Consider the following 15,862-nt stretch of genomic DNA (forward strand, 5'->3'; position numbering starts at 1 on the left):
TTTATACAGGGGTAGGCAAAAGGAGGTTTACAGGTGTATTACAAATAAATAATGCAATAATCAATAATAATACAAGAATAAACTCTGTTTCTCATACTCACAACTGTAAACCTACTTTTGCCCACTCTGTGTAATGGGCCATAAAAATTTCTTTCTTACCATGGTTTGCAATTAAGAAAAAGAAAAGGAAATTTGGAAAATCAATGCTGCATAGCAACCTCTGTGCATGCGCAGAGGGAGACGTGTACATGTTCAATGCACCGCTGTGTGTAAGAATAAATGTTCGGAAAAACCTAAATGTTCATCAATATGAGAGTTAGTAAGTACACTATGATCTATGTATATTGTAGAATCCACGTAGCTAAAATAAATGAACTAAGGGTACATACATCAGGCTAGATAGCTCTCACAAACACAATATTAACTTAAAAAGGAAGTTAAAAAAGGTTCCTAAAGCATAATATTTAGATAAAGTTCAAAACAATTAGTAAAACAACACTATGTCTGGTGAATTTCTATGTATTATTTCTAGATGTAGTTATATACACGTACATAGTAAAAGCATCAAAATACACATGTGGCTGATAAAAAACAAATCCAGGGGAGCGTGGTGGTTACTTCTGGGGAGGAAAAAAAGAGGAACAGAAGGACTTTAATTTTATATGCAATTTTTGTTTCATTCAGAAAGAATGGGTTCGAGGCAAGGCAGAGTGTTGACAAGGCTGATTGGTGGGTGTGTGGCTTTTTGCTGTATTGCCCTGGTTCTTTCCCGATTGTGTTTACATTGTACGTGCATACTGTCATAGACACCGGTGGTAAGTGTTACTTCATATCTCTGTAGCGTGGGCATTTGCACACCACTGCTCCACCTAGTCCCCACGATGGCCTTATGCAGTAAGACAGAAATTATCCCTATTCCATGGAAAGGAACCTAAAACTGCAGAACACTTTACTAAAAAACTGGACTGGGGACTCCCTCGCTCCTTACTTAGCCTACATTTGCCTGGCAATCTGGAGAAATTTCCTTCAAGTCCGGGCGACCTGATCCCAGGCACTCCCTGCCACCCCAGCCTCGGGAGGCACTTACTCAGCGGGGGAATGAGCTGATTAATAAGAGCTAAATGTTTATTCAAAAAACAGTCCTCCCCAAGTACCAGCGGGCACCTCCGAGAACCACGGTGAGGAGGTGGGCAGGAGGCGCGGGCTGTTCTCTCCTCCGGGCACCGCCCACGGGCTCATTCAGTGACCTTGGACAGGTCACTTCACCTTGCACTACTGACGCGTACAATCCAGCCACCCGAACGTGTAAAATTCTTGACGCTCACTCGCGGCTCCTGGGGAGCACTGTTTCTGAGAGTCCGGGGCAGGATTGAGGTGGAGCGTAATGCAACCACACGAGTCACCTTCTCTGAGCCCCTGGTCCTCAGACTGGATTTTCACTCTTATTTAAGTCGTGAAGGCTACGTTAAAGGAGACTGAGCTTATACTTTTAAAAGATTAACAACTTTTAAATCAAGACATACGAATGCCTTTCGTTGTTAAAAAAAATTAAAGCCACGCTCACCTGGACAGAATGAAAAACGAGCAATTTCTATTCTAGTGCCCCTTTCGTCTGTACTGGCTCCCCAAGATTGTGGAAGCGGGTGATTTGTTAACCGTGTGGTGTGGAACCTTGGGGATCTAGATTTCCGCGCGGATAACGCCCTGGGGAAACCCTTTCGGCTCTGGGTGTTGCCGTGAGGAAGAAGAGGGAAACAGCCCCAAATCCAGGAAAACCGGGAAAGATCAGCTAGGAACCAGAGCTGCGCGTTAGCTTCCGACTTCGGCCGCGGGTCGCAGCGGCCGTGCGTCTCCCTTGGGTCTGACCCTGGAGGCTCCTGGCAAAGAACTTGAGCCCCCTCGGGGCCGAACTTCCCGCAGAGGCCACAGGTCCCTTTAAGGAGCCCTGCGGGCTGAGAAAGGGGCGCGGGGGGCGGGAGGAGGGTTCCGCAGGGCACGCCACGTGACCGGGAGGCCAAGTTCGCTGGCGAGTTTGACAGAAGTTTGAATCGGACTCGGGGGCTTTCTGCAGCCGCAGGGCCAGCGCGGCGGCCGCGATCTCGGCGAGCGCGCGCAGCAGCTGCCCCGCGACCCACCCACGCAGCCTGGACCGCGGGCCGCCGCCGGCCACTCGCGCTCCACCGCCGCTCGCGTCCCCCGCCGCCAGTCAGCAGCCCCCCGCCCGACCGCGGCCCCCGCAGCCTCCAGGCGAGGGAGCCAAGCCCCCGCGCCGCGCCCCGGCCCCGCTGTGCCAGCATGTCCTCGACAGAGAGCCCGAGTCGCCCCGCGGACAAGTCGCCGCGCGAGCAGGTACGCCCCGCGCGCCTCTGGGGCTCCCTCTCCGCCCCTCTGCACCTGGGAGTCGGGACTTTTATTTCTCCTCCTCTCGTGGGTGTGGAGAGCTTTCCCGGGGAACCCCACCGCCCTGACCCCCGGCCCTCCCTGCCTTCGCAGGTGGATCGCCTGCTCGTGGGGCTGCGCTGGCGGCGGCTGGAGGAGCCGCTGGGCTTCATCAAAGTTCTCCAGTGGGTGAGTTGCTGCCCCAGCCGCCGGCTATTTCGGGAGCCTGGACTGTGACGCTGACCCGAAGCAATGTGGCCGGAGTGGGGGGGCAGGGAGCTCCTGCGGCCGGCAGCCCGCGGAAGGGTGGGGGGCGGCGACAGGTGGGCGGGGGAGGGGCGGGCTGGGGTTGCTTCTGCAGCACTTGGCGGCAGGAGGGTGAGAAGCGAGGCACGCCGAGTCCGGGGTTCGGCCCTTCTATGTGCAAGGAGCCTTTGCCCAAGGCGCTCACATTTCACCCGGGCAAGAGGTCCCGGGTGTAACCTTTCCAGAACTCTGATCCTGCACATACCACTCCTCCGAGCGGGAGGGGGAGGACGACAGGGGGATGAGCAGCGCCGCGGAGGGCAGGGAAGGGAAGGAGGCAGAGCTGGGACCTCAAACCCACCAGGCCCTGGCTGACCCTGCAGGTGCCACGGGACGGGGGGGGGGGGGGGGGGGGGGGGAGGCGGGGCGGGGACAGAGTCACGGCTGCCGGTTGCCCTGCTGAGGTCACTAGAGTAATCTGGTTCCTGTAACTGAGTGAGGCGGTGGATGAATGAATGAATGAATGAATGGAGTTCATGGCTCCAGGAATAAATAAAAGGGAAAATAAGATAGAATAAAAATCACAGTGCGGCCAGAATGTGGCTTGTAGAATAATGTAGACTATTATGCTGGGAAGCCAGGGACCTGGCTTCCGCACCTGGGTCTGCCTTTTTCAGCCATGTGACCTTGGGCGAGTCACTTCTTTGGACGTCAGTTTCCAGCATCAGTAAAATGTTGATCAGAACAACCCCAGGGCCCCTTCTGCTCTGAAAGAGTTGGCATGCTAAAATAGCACCCTTCATTAGCGTTAGCCTGTGACCTCGAAGAAACCACTTGCCCAGGGCCTCGGTTTCCCCTGTGATGGTCTAGCGGAAATACAATCTCCCTGCTTCACTGGGACTTGGAGACATTGGCTGCTCTCTGTCCTTCCCAGTGCCCAAGGCCTCCTGGGTGTAAGTTAGGAATGTGGACAGGTGCAGTCACTCTTTCAAATCGTAAAGACTTGGGAGCATTTAGTGTACCATCACAGAAGAGATTTTAGTTAGACTATCCACACACCAAATGGTGTGTGAATAACATACCAATGTGCTTTCAGCACAGAATTCAGCTAGAGCGTAAGTTCCCGTTAATACTGAGGAGGATCGAATTCTAAAGGGCTTTTAACTCCCTGGAGACAGGGAGTTAAAGTCATCATTTGGATGAGAATCATTGAATCTGGGATTCAGGGGTGATAGTGCATTTGGGGTTGTCTCTGGGCATCTGAGACGCTGAGTGGGGCTGCAGGCCAGCCTGGGGAGCTTCCAAGTGCAAACTCTGGGACCCGTTAGGGACTTTCCACTCTCCCTGCTGCCTCAGGAGCAGTTGGACAGACTGCTGACTGAGCTCTTTCACCCCCTCCCATTTTCCTGTCCTGACCCCACCACCTGAGCACCGGAGGGGGCCATACAAGAAGGCTCTTAAGACTCCATGTGACTGCCATCCAGAACCAGGGAGCCATTATGAGCAATCCAGAGGAACAGAGCTTGAAATATAAGAGTAGAATTTTATCATTAAACTAGACAAATGGATCTAAGGGACATTTAAGAAAGACTGTCAAGGGACAAAGTAACGATGAGGTCATTAGACCATGGAATCACCTTCCAAGGGGGGATTCTGCAAAGCTTCCTTCTTCAACCCTTCTATCCTTTTCCCAACCCCTCTCCCACCCCTGTCCCCATTCCTGGCACTGTTTCTATAAAGGCTGCATGAAGCAATGCCTAGGAGAACGATCTAGTCTCCTCCCAGGTCCAGCACTGGTCCCTAAGCACTGACCCATCTTGGTGACCCTTTTACGATCCCCAATCATTGAGGGAGAGAAGATGCCTTTCTCTCATAATGCTAAATCCAAAGCCCAGGGCTGGACTTTGAACTCAGCATTCATTTGAAGGAGGGCATTGTGAGGAGCCTTGATTTGCTTTTCCGGCCACCTTCAGGGCATGAGTGTCCCTTGTCCTGAGTCTCTGCAGACAAGCTAGCGTACATGTACCTGGGACCCGGCATCAGAAATGGCCGTGAAAATATCATTTGGGATTTCACTCCTTTCCTGCTTGGAGGGATCAATTGCTCCTGACTAGAAAAGGAAAAATAAAAAAGCAAACCCACAAATTGAAAACTTTCATTGTCATTATTAGCAAAAGCAAAGGCTTTACTGTACCTAAAGGTGAGAAGGTAGGAGGAATGTTGTTCTATCAGTCAGGAGTTTGGCCTGGCACATCTTTAAAATTAAAAAATGAACTAATTTCTCCTCAATTCCAATTCTGGTCTCGCTAAGTTGATACTAAGCTAGTGAAATAACATGGGCATAGACCAGTTGTTGGAGAATGAGGGGTTTTTTGTGTTTGTTTTTTTAAGAAAAAAATTTTAAAAAGGTACACTTTTTTTTTAATCCTCACCCAAGGACATATCTATTGATATGAGAGAGAGAGAGAGGGAGAAGGTGCGAGAGAGAAATTGAACCCACAACCTTTGGGTGTACAGGATGATGCTCCAACCAACTGAGCCACTCAGCCAGGGCCAAAGAGGCAGACTTTGAGGTCAGATGAGCCTTGATTTAAATCCAGTCTCCTCGCTTTTTAGCCATGGAGCCTACAGTAAGTGATGAAACTTTATGGGCCTCAGTTTCTTACCTGTAAATGAAGGTAAGATCTCTTGTAGGCTCACTGAGAGGACTGCAGGAGGTAATATCTGTAAGGCATCTGGGCATTCAGGAAGACCATAGCGAGCCTGTCAGTCTATGGCTTATTCCATAAATATTGCTTCTGTTCCCTTCCCTCCTATTTCTGAACCGTCCCTGTCCCCTAACTTTGCCCCTTATGCAGATTGTCAGCTAGACTTGTCCTTTGGTGAGATTATTCAAATGTCACTGCCAAATCCTCACTTTAAGGGCAAGGTACAAAAGAATCTCCTGGATTACTGAGTCACTGTTCCCATAAGAAGTCATATTATCATTAACCGGGTGTGCTCCAGATCCATAATTCACCCTTGAGGTGCCAAAGTCATTTATTTGGCTTGGGGGTCTCTGATGAAAATCAGCTATTTCAATAAGTGTGGGGAGCCCTGACCAGTGTGGCTCAGTGGGTTGGGTGTCATCCCCCAAACCAAAAGGTTGCTGGTTCGATTCCAGGTCAGCGCACATGCCTAGGTTTTGGGCCAGGTCCCTGGTTGGGGGTGTGCAAGAGGCAACCAATCCATGTTTCTCTTGCACGTCAATGTTTCTCTCCCTCTCTTTCTCCATCTCTTCCCCTCTCTCTAAAAATAAATTTTAAAAATCTTAAAAAGAAGTAAGTGTGGGGAAAGTGAAAACAGCCCCTTGGAGTCCCTGAAACTGAAGAGATGAGGGCGGAAGGAGGACTGGGGGGAGAACTCATCTTTGTTGTGAGAACACCGACGTTGACGGGGATGCTCGTGTTCTCAGGACTCACACGGGACTCTCCCCAACCAGCAAGTCAGCACCAACGTGGAGCTCCATCCTTCAACGGGCCAAGATCATTCTGGCATCGTTCCAAAAGAGATGCAGAGGCAGGAGGAGGAATGGGTGGCAGGCAGTGTCTGACCATCGCTGTCCTCAGCAATGCAGGTCCAACAGGAGGAAGGCTGGTTGGCACCAGAACTCCAGAGACCCACCCCCTTGTCCCAGGGACTCCATCACTCCTTGGTTCCTGTTCTTTGTGACCCGATGGCTCAACTCCAAGCCTGGTGCTTGGTGACAGGGGTGGTTTCAGTTCTTTCCCGCTCTTCCCTGTGACTCAGTCACCTGGCACAGTTCGAGAAGAAAGAAAACATGTGCGGAAAGGTGGAGGGGGCATCTCTGCTCCTGCATCCCAGGTCAGAACTACACCTTCCCACCATGCAATCCTCCCTGCCTGTGGGAGAGATTTTTTTCAGCCGTCGTAACTCTGTGACGCTGGGGTTTTGTTTGCCTGCTTGAACATGACACTCTCCTTTCTAGTTGTAAATGCTTGCGAACAGGCAGGGTCTTATTTATATTTATGTCTCTGGCACCTGGCACAAAGTAGATGCCAGTGACTCTTTGTCAATAAATGAATGAATGCGGTAGAGAGCGCACTGGACGTGGGTCAGGATATGTAAATTCTAAGGCCGGTTCTCACATTGATTAAATGTGACCTTGGAAAAGTTGCTTAATCTTTTGGGACTTCAGTTTCCACCTCCATGAAACGAGACCATGGCGCTCGATAATCTCTGAGATCCTTTCTGCTCAGCTGCTCTCTCTGGACCTGTGAGAGTCTCCTCCGAGTTCCCCCTTCCTGCACTCACATAGCAACCCGCCTGCCATACACCCGACTGCGCCGTCAGACTCAATGTTACATTCTGCTTAATGATGGGTTATATAAGGTGGTTAGAGACTCCTGACTTTTAAAGAATCAGAAGAGAATACAGGTCAGACGAAAGTTATCATGAGTATATTTGCCCATAAGAAAATCATAAAGCAGGCTTCAGGGTGGTCGGAACGTCCAGGTGGCCACCTAGACATGGCAGAACTCTCAGTGATGACGGCAGAGTTCCATCATGCGTCATCCAGTATGACACCTGCTAGTCCCATGGGGCTAGTGAGCACTTGAAATGTGGCTAGTGTGCCTGAGCAAGTGAATTTTCAATTGTATTTAATTTTCATATATATTCCCAGAGGGCTAGTGGCCACTGTTGTGGACTCTGAGCTCCGTGAAGACAGAGATTTTTTTTCTCTTTTGCTCACTGCTAAGTGTTAGTGGCTAGAGCAATTCCTGACACAAAGTAGATATTTGATAAATGTCATCTTTCTGAGGATGCCAGGAGCATCTGTCCAGGGAATGCAGGTGAAGAGCAGCTTTTGGAATGGCCCATTCCATTGCCCCAGGTTAGGAATACCCATATTCTCAGGGAACCTGTATGGGGCCTGTCATTGGCTAACTGCCTACAGGCAAAAATACCCCCAACCATGCGGCCCCTCCTAGAACGTGACACCCTAATTGTGTCCAGTCAGCCGTCAGAAGCCAAGAGGGTTCAGAGAACCACAGAGCGGACAAAAGACTAGAGATGGCCTCGGAGACAAAGTCCACTGTGACACCGGTGAGGCGACTCAGAGTGTGCAAAGGGCGAAGACACAGGTGCTGGGTGACGTCCCCAGAGCTCTGTCGGGACGATGAGCACCACCAGGCTCCGTAGCAACCTCCGAAATATCAGGAGGGTGAGGAAGTCACTCAGGCATGGGAGAGAGGTCACACTATCTACTTCCCTGTGTGTTTTTTTAAATGGAGACAATTCTCATTTGTCTGGACTAAGCCTCCTAGAAAGAGAGAGGTGCCCACTATGACCTTTAAAGGGGGTCAGTGGCTCCATCACGGAGAGGATGTGCCAGGCCAGGTGGCGCAGGGCGGCGCCGGGCACAGCTGCTGGCAAGCACGGCCGAGAGTGCCCTGACAGCCTTGGAAAGGCCTCCACGTGACCTCCTCCAAACCCCTCATTTTACAGGTGAGGACACGGAGACTTGGAGAGCAGAGCAAGTCACCCAGCTAATTTTGGGACAGAGCCAGATTTCTAGACTCCTAATCCAGGTCTCTTCTCACTCCGAGACACGAGCAAGCACGAGCCAAATAATGTGCGCATGTCTCTGTTTCCGCCTCTGGCTGCAGGGTGGGGGTGGGATTAGCTGTCTTCTAGCCGCTTAACGTCCAAGACACTGAGTCACAGAGACACACAGAAAACGGACAATTAACAGACTTAGCTCCGTTCCTAATGAAAATGATTACATCATGAGCAAGCCCAGGAAACAGGGCCCGAGCCGATGATGTGGGAGGATAAGAGATTCCAATTTCTCACCTCCTTTTCTATTCCAAGCTTGTTTCCCTAGAAGGAAATCATAGGCTGAGGGCATTTCATTCCACTGGAGACAGGAGGTTCAGTAGAATGAGAGGAAAACAATTCATGTGACCTGAAACACCTCCCTTAACTCTGAGAAATGGCAGCACCAACCAATCACAAAGGGAGTGGCCCCCGGGGAAAGAGTGGAGGCTGGCAAGGCAAGCAGAGGGTGCTGTTCCCTGGGCTTGAGCCAGGGCCCTGGGCACCGGCCCAGCCAGCTCTGTTGGGGGAAGAGCGGTCGGGTGGCAGTACCGCAGGACAGCAGCGTGGCCCCTGCTCTCCTGGCCCCTCTGAAGGCTTGGCAGAAGTTGTCCCCTTCAGCTCTGTCCCCTTCCACTGAGGCAGGCAGCCACAGGAAATCGGCTACAAGGTAATGACAGGATCCAATGGTGGCTTCGAAAGAGACACAGGAAGAACTCTAAGTATGCCCCATCCAGGTTGGTGCAGGGGAATCTATTTCCAGGGTGCCTCTCCCTTGGGGAGGAAATTCAAGGCCAGCTTTGAGCTAGAAGGTTCCAAAGCCTAAGTCACCTTGTGCTAGTCATCAACTTAAGAAGGCTACCTGTGGTCCCCAGTGTCACATCCAGACACCACTCAAAGTCAGCCTTATTCATTTGGCCATTCGGTCCAGCACCCTGGGCAGTGACCCCACGTCCCCAAGGCCAGAAGACCGATGGGAGCCCCAGGTCTCTGCCCAGGAGGGACTCGATTAAAAAGATCCCGACACCACCCCCACCCCTGCGCAAATCTGCACCACTAAGAGTCAGAGGGTAGTTTTGAAGGGATGTACCTTGGCCAGGTGAGGCCTTCTGACTCAAAGGGCTTCACTCTCCCTCAGCTCTTTGCTATTTTCGCCTTTGGGTGCTGCGGCTCCTACAGCGGGGAGACGGGAGCGATGGTTCGCTGCAACAACGAAGCCAAGGACGTGAGCTCCATCATCGTCTTGTTCGGCTATCCCTTCAGGTGAGCAGCCTGGCCCCGCCAGCCTCTCTCCCTGGACCAGCAGAGCCTGCTAGGTCTTTCTCTCCTCACTCCAAACCTGGGTCCTTCCTGCTCTTTAGAAATTTCAGACACACTGACCAGAGAAAAATATAAGGGAAATCAGACAGACCATTGTGGTAATAATGATCCAGTTAATAGCAGGTAACAGCAGCTTCACAGAAAGAACTCATGCAGTTCAGAATGGAGGATCATGGGAGTCTGGGCAAGCTGCTCAGGTCTCTCTGACCCTCAGCAGCCTCCTCCTTGCCTGGAAGGTAAGGACGCTTGTTAGCACTTTGATCCCAAAGAGCTGTGGTGGGTGCTTACCAGGCACGGGAACACCAGGAGGCTCACTGCGCCCAGGAGTAGAAGGGAAGAGTCTTTCCTGGGTATTTGGGAGCTGAGGGAGAGAGGACCCCAAGTATGCAGAGGACAGTGGGGACAGGGCTCACCTTTTCAGAAATTTCTAGTAGCAGCAGCCAACTGAGGTTGTCTTTTGTATACATTGGGATGTTTGTTTTCCTCTCTGTTTTGTCCAAAGTAGTCTCCCTGGGGCCTCAGGAAAGCGTGGAGTCCCGTGGCCTATGTTTGCGGTGGGGCAGAATGGAGCTCCGCCTCTGGTGGCTGGGCTACCAGGAAGAGATGGACTATATATGTTGTGCTTGTGACCTAAAGGGCCTGGGGATTCTTGGAAACCCTTGGTCACCGAACCTGGGCAGGCCGCTGAGTGTGTGGGGTGGGGTGGCTGAATGGGAGGCAGGGTTCCAGGGGACTCCCAGGGAAGCCCCAGTCCTGGCTGTAAGGTCTGTAGGATCCACCCCCTCTGGCCCTGTAAGAGTCGGGGGTCAGAGAGCACAGGATCCCCCCCAACCCCAGCCCCTGCAGGACCCCCCTCCAGCTCAGCAGGCCCCCCATCACCTCCCCCTGCAGGTTGAACCGGGTCCAGTACGAAATGCCCCTCTGTGACGACGATTCCACCTCCAAGACCATGCACCTCATGGGGGACTTCTCCGCCCCGGCCGAGTTCTTCGTGACCCTGGGCATCTTCTCCTTCTTCTACACCATGGCTGCGCTGGTGTTCTACCTGCGCTTCCACAACCTCTACACGGAGAACAAGCGCTTCCCGCTGGCGGTGAGTGGACGCAAGCCAGAGCGGGTGGGGGCAGCCAGCACGGTGGCTTTCCTGCTCCAGGCTGCCTGCCCTTCAGGAACCGAGGCCCCCCGCAGCTCCTGGGGCTGAGGGCCCGAGCCTCAGGCCTCTGCTCTGCCAGCCTCCCACTGCCTGGCCTCCTCACCTGGGGGCAATAGCATCGAGAAGCGGGCTCCTGGGTCAGCCTGCGTGGGTTCAAATCCCGGCACTGTCCTTTACTAGCTGTGGGCTCTTGGAAAAGCTATTTACTCTCTAAACCTCTATGTCCTCCACCATAACATGGGAATGAAATAGTACCTATTATTGACATTATTCCCCCTGTGCTTTCTCCCCATCCCAGGCATGCGAGGTGAAGGGGTGTCCGCAGGGACCCCGTTTGCCACTGGTTGCAGATGAGTGGTGGTCGATCAAAGGAAAGGCTAGGACGTCCAGGCACTACACTGGACACCTGAAACTACTGTAGTCAACTAATTGAAAAATACGTTTTAAAAAAGAAAACTGTTTTCAAATTTTTTAAGGAAAGTCAGGGAAGGGAGAGTGGGGAGTCGAGGCCACTTGGGTTTTGGGGTGACACTGACCAGCAGATGCCCTGGTACCTTGCTGGCTGACCTGGGTTCTGAGGACGTGGGTGAGGGCCGTCCTGGGGGTGGCGGGATTTCTTCCGGGGCAGTGAGCAGGCTCACGGGGACTGTCCGGGCCCCCTGAGGCTCCAGGTGGGACGCGGAGAGGCGGCTGTCCGGGGACCCCAGGACCCCAGCGCATTACAGCAAGAGGAAGAGAAGTGGGGAATCCCGGGGTGCGATTGTGCTTCCTGTCCCTCTGCTCCTCCCAGGACTTCTGCGTGACCGTCTCCTTCACTTTCTTCTGGCTGGTAGCTGCAGCCGCCTGGGGCAAGGGCCTGACCGACGTCAAGGGCGCCACGCGGCCGTCCAGCCTGACCGCCGCCATGCCCGTGTGCCACGGCGAGGAGGCGGTGTGCAGCGCTGGGGCCACGCCCTCCATGGGGCTGGTCAACCTCTCCGTGGTGAGACCTGCGGCCACCAGAGGGGGTCTGGGGCAGGGAGGCGGTACTATCCCAGCTGCCCAGTTTTGTCCCAGCAGCGGGTTCTGAGAAGAACCCAGGGGGTGTCCCCCCACAGCTGGTATCCAGTTCTCCCAGAGTCATCGCCCCCTGTGCCTAACGCTGGCTGCTGTCTCCGAGAAGTCATTTTGGGATGGGGGACCCCGAGAGTCACTCAGCCTCCTGTCCCTTCCTCCTGCTGCACCCTGCCCTCCCATTTCCCTGCTCTTCTCTGCACCCTCACTCCCGCTGCCTCTTCACCGCCTATGGGAAGGCGGAGCCCAGGGCTGTGGCCGCGCTCAAAGCTGCGCGCAGATCCAGAGGGTTGGGGAAGGGGCTCACTGTCACTCAGGCCTCCAGGCTGGAGAAAGGCTTTGGGCAGCAGTGGGTCCCGCAGGTATGCGCATTTGTGGCCCTCCCAACTGTCACGGCGTTGACGTATTTTCATATCAGCTGGGAAGTAACTGAGGCCCCCCGAGCTCTTCAAATGTCCCCTGTCATGCCAGCCACCAACCCTACCCTGAAAATGGTCTGAACCTCCCCAAGGCTCAGCACTGAAGGGTTTAATGTCTGACACACCAGGGGGCCTTCCAGACCTTGCTGGTACCCTGCTGATAGGTTTCACCCCCGCCCCCAACATTTTACTGTAAAAATTTTCACACATGCAGCAGAATTTTACAATGAACACCCACGTACTCATCACCTAGATTGTACCATACCTGTCTGCTTCTTTTCATCTGTCAATCCATCTTATCTTTAATGCATTTCAAAGTTAATTGCAGGCATCAGTACCCTTCCCCCCCTAAATACTTCCTGCTGATAGGTTTTTTTATATTTTGAATAAATATGTGAGTAGAACCCTGGCCAGGTCCCTCCCTGGCTGGGTCTCTGGCCCTAGGGAAGGAGCACCTTGGACAGCTCTGGCCACACCCACCCAGCAGAAGGCTCCGGGAACAGGGCCCCACCCGGGCTGTGCCACCAGGGCCCTTGCTCCTTGCTGTGCTTTGCACGGTGCTCCACCGCAGGGGCCGGAGTCCCCCAGCGCCCACACCTCAGCTTGGGTGCATCTGTACACGGAGTTAGACACTGTCATCAGAGGACCCCCTAGTGGGTGATGACTTTGAACTCTGTCTCTCAACATCCCGTATCCTGTCTTTCAGCTTTTACAGCCCTCTGCCCTCTCCCCGTCTGCCCCCCCACTCCAGGTACTCCCCTCCCTGTTCCCACGATGCCCCTTTCTCTTCTCACAAACTTCCCGATGTCCTTGCAGCTCTTCGGCTTTATCAACTTCTTCCTGTGGGCCGGAAACTGTTGGTTTGTGTTCAAGGAGACCCCGTGGCACGGGCAGGCCCAGGCCCAGGGCCAGGCTCCCAGCCAGGAGAGCGCAGCTGAGCAGGGAGCAGTGGAGAAGCAGTAGGCAGCCGCCCGCTCGGCTGCTCCGGAACAGGACATCACCTCTTAACCACCTCCGGCTTCCAGGACCGCCCCCTCCGTCCTCCTCCACCTCCCCTCCCCCACCATTCTGGGCTTGGAGCTTTGAGAAGTCCTCCTCGACGGATAGATGGACTGGGCAGGCAGCAGCTGTCAGAAACCTGGGCAGCCCTCACAGTGGCTTCCTGTCCTTCCTCTTGCTGGAGCCCCAGATGGGATGGCAGGAACTCAGGGCTTCTTGCCTACTGCCTGGACCCAGGCATCTTACTTGGGGCTGCAGGCCGCCTCCCAGCCTCTGCTGCGGGTGAGGGTTGCAGGCAGGAGACCAGAGCCCTGAGACTGGTTCCTAGCAGCCACTTCTATCAGCCTGTCAATAAAAGTGGGGGGAGGGGAAACTGGCTGGCAGCCTTCTCAACTGGTCCCTTGAATGGAGGGCCCACCAGTGGGTTAGTGAGCCCTCTTCAATCAGCGCCATCTAGGCCCCGTGCCTGCACTGATCTCCAGAGAGTCCTAGCTCCGTGTGCTTCCCACTCTCTCCTCCGACCTCTGCTTGCCCACAGAGCCCACCATGCGTGAACCGGGGAGGCTCACGAGCCCGGGAAATAGCCTTTAGAGGGTCCCGAGGAGGACTTAAACTCGGTGGGGAGCAAATACGTTGCAACTGCATTGAAATTCAAGAAACCAAAGCCAGGAAGCTTGCCAGGGAGTCGGTTTCTTCTGCTCCCTCAGTCCTCCTGCCCCTCCAGGCTGGGGCCCTTTCCACCAACACTCAAAACTCATGCCAGCCCTAAACTCCTTACCTTCCTCCCTGGCCTCCTTCCTAGGCTTGGTCTCGCAGGGTTCTAGGAGCATCTCCATCTCAGACCTCCCCCAACCTCTCTGCCCATCTCCATCCACCCTCTCCCCCAGCCCCTTGGGTCTAAGGCATTCAAGATCCTTCTCCAAGTCTAGCCAGGCCTTCCTTTCATTCCTGTGGGGCCAGAAAGGGCCTTTGGAAGGGCCCAAAGGACCATCATGAGGCTAAGTTGCCCCAGTACCCCAGGACATGGATGGATGGGCCCATTTCTTCCTCATTCTCTGCCCACCCCCACAGCTCCTTCTCTGGCCCCACTTTCACACTTACCCTTCTCACCTTTACAAAAGGACATGCCTCTCCCTTTGCCCGCCATTCTCCCCTGCTGCCTCCTCTCTCCCAGGCTCCCCCCCCCACCCCATCCGGGGAAGGCCGATGCTACTGGTGCTTCTTCATGTCGGGACCCAGTTCCATATGTCTTTGTTGTGTCTCCTCTTTCTGGTCCCTCCTTCAGTCCCTCTCTGGACCGCAGGGTCTAGGACTCAGTGCCAACTACCCAGTCCCTACCCAGCCCACCCTGGCCATAGCGCTGCCCAAGGGAGGTTGGAGAAGGTTGAATCCAGCCATCTTCCAGCAGGGTGCCAATTAAGTGCCCTGTACCAACCTCTCCTCGGGACTGAGTCAACCCCTCCCACCTCCTCACCTCCCTAAACATCATTCACAGGAATGTGTGCATACAGGGGCACCCAGGAGTCAGGACCTTTGCCTTGGGCCAATCATTTCTTCAGAGTTCCCCCACCTGACGGGGGGGACTGAGAGGTTTACACCCTCAAATGCTCCAGAGTCCTTCAGTGAGAGAATTAGGTGTTCTGTCCTTCTTTTTTTCAATTTCGGGGAAGGGATTTGAGGAGGGAAGAGAGTGTTCCTAAGTCTGAAACTCTCTCTGTCCTGAGCTGTCCCCATGGTTACTCATGGACAAGGGGGGGCAGTTTTGCCTCCAGAGATACAGAGAACAAAGGGGTGACTTCATTTTTCTTCAAGCTGGCCCCTGTAGGGGTCTGTGAGCAGCTCCTAGTGGAACTTTGTTTGGATTCTGTGTACGTATTTATACTTTATTTGCAATGTGATGGATAAAGTGTTCTCATTTAGGGGCCGAAGTTAGCAACTGGCCCATCACTGGGGAAGGGGGTGGGGGGTCTGCATTCTGCCGAGGACACCTAGCCCCGAACTTTCCCTGGAGCAGAGAAGGCTCTTTCTCCTCCAGAGGCTAGCTTGTTCTCAGCCAGAAGAGCCTGGATTTAGGCGATGGCCCCTCTCCCGAAGAGGAAAGGCTACTTCACCTCATTACCTCCCGAGGGTGGGGCGAGGCCAAGTGCCCAAGGACAGGGCTGTCCTCATAGGATTCATGTCCCCTCCAAGCAGGGCTGGCAGCACCACTTTGCCTAGTGGGGCCAGAGGTAGAAGAACGTGTCTGGTTTCTTCAGCTGCTGCAGGAGGCCAACAGGCAGGGCCCTTTGCCCTAGTAAACTCTGACCCCTCCCCCAGGGTTGCCTACTTAGGGCCTTTCCTGAACGTGAGTTCCTGCCACCATTGTGGCCATAGGTCTCCTCCCTCTGGGACTACAGATCAGGGGTGGGGGGACAGTTCTGCATGTTGTTTCTGGTGCTTGTTATTACACGTTGGAATAAACAGTGCTTCCAGCATTTGCCATGAAGGAGCCGAGACTGGAGCCCTTCTGGGATTTTTTCTTCCTCTTCCTCCCCTCGTTTAAGTTCTTGAACGAACATCTGCATTTCCACCAACAGATCATTCGACTCCTCTCCACTCTGCACCCCAAGCAGTAAAGTCTGAAGACTGAGGAGTTGTTCCTGGCTGGCCCCAGTCTGGTGAATCTCTTTTGGTGACATCAATTAGTCTAAAGTAA

General features: G+C 53.8%; 1 protein-coding gene and 1 long non-coding RNA gene across 3 annotated transcripts; one reads left to right on the forward strand and one right to left on the reverse strand.

Annotated features, from left to right (window-relative positions):
- Positions 1 to 2,027: 2,027 nt before the first annotated feature.
- On the forward strand, positions 2,028 to 15,654 carry SYPL2 (synaptophysin like 2). The gene is made up of 6 exons (XM_024570387.3): positions 2,028 to 2,349; positions 2,494 to 2,568; positions 9,362 to 9,486; positions 10,435 to 10,636; positions 11,487 to 11,678; positions 12,985 to 15,654. Exons 1-6 carry the CDS (start codon positions 2,296 to 2,298, stop codon positions 13,129 to 13,131), a joined length of 795 nt encoding a protein of 264 aa, XP_024426155.1. The 5' UTR covers positions 2,028 to 2,295; the 3' UTR covers positions 13,132 to 15,654.
- On the reverse strand, positions 7,075 to 10,619 carry LOC123480783 (uncharacterized). Of its 2 annotated transcripts, none has more exons than XR_008425844.2 (5): positions 10,423 to 10,619; positions 10,216 to 10,333; positions 9,957 to 10,133; positions 9,314 to 9,598; positions 7,075 to 8,886 (listed from the first exon to the last, which is right to left on the reverse strand). It is a non-coding gene; the product is annotated as an uncharacterized lncRNA (long non-coding RNA). The 2 variants fall into 2 exon arrangements; XR_006656898.3 differs by having other exon boundaries at positions 7,075 to 8,997.
- Positions 15,655 to 15,862: the final 208 nt, after the last annotated feature.

Source organism: Desmodus rotundus, chromosome 12, assembly GCF_022682495.2.
Source record: "Desmodus rotundus isolate HL8 chromosome 12, HLdesRot8A.1, whole genome shotgun sequence".
Taxonomy (NCBI): domain Eukaryota; kingdom Metazoa; phylum Chordata; class Mammalia; order Chiroptera; family Phyllostomidae; genus Desmodus; species Desmodus rotundus.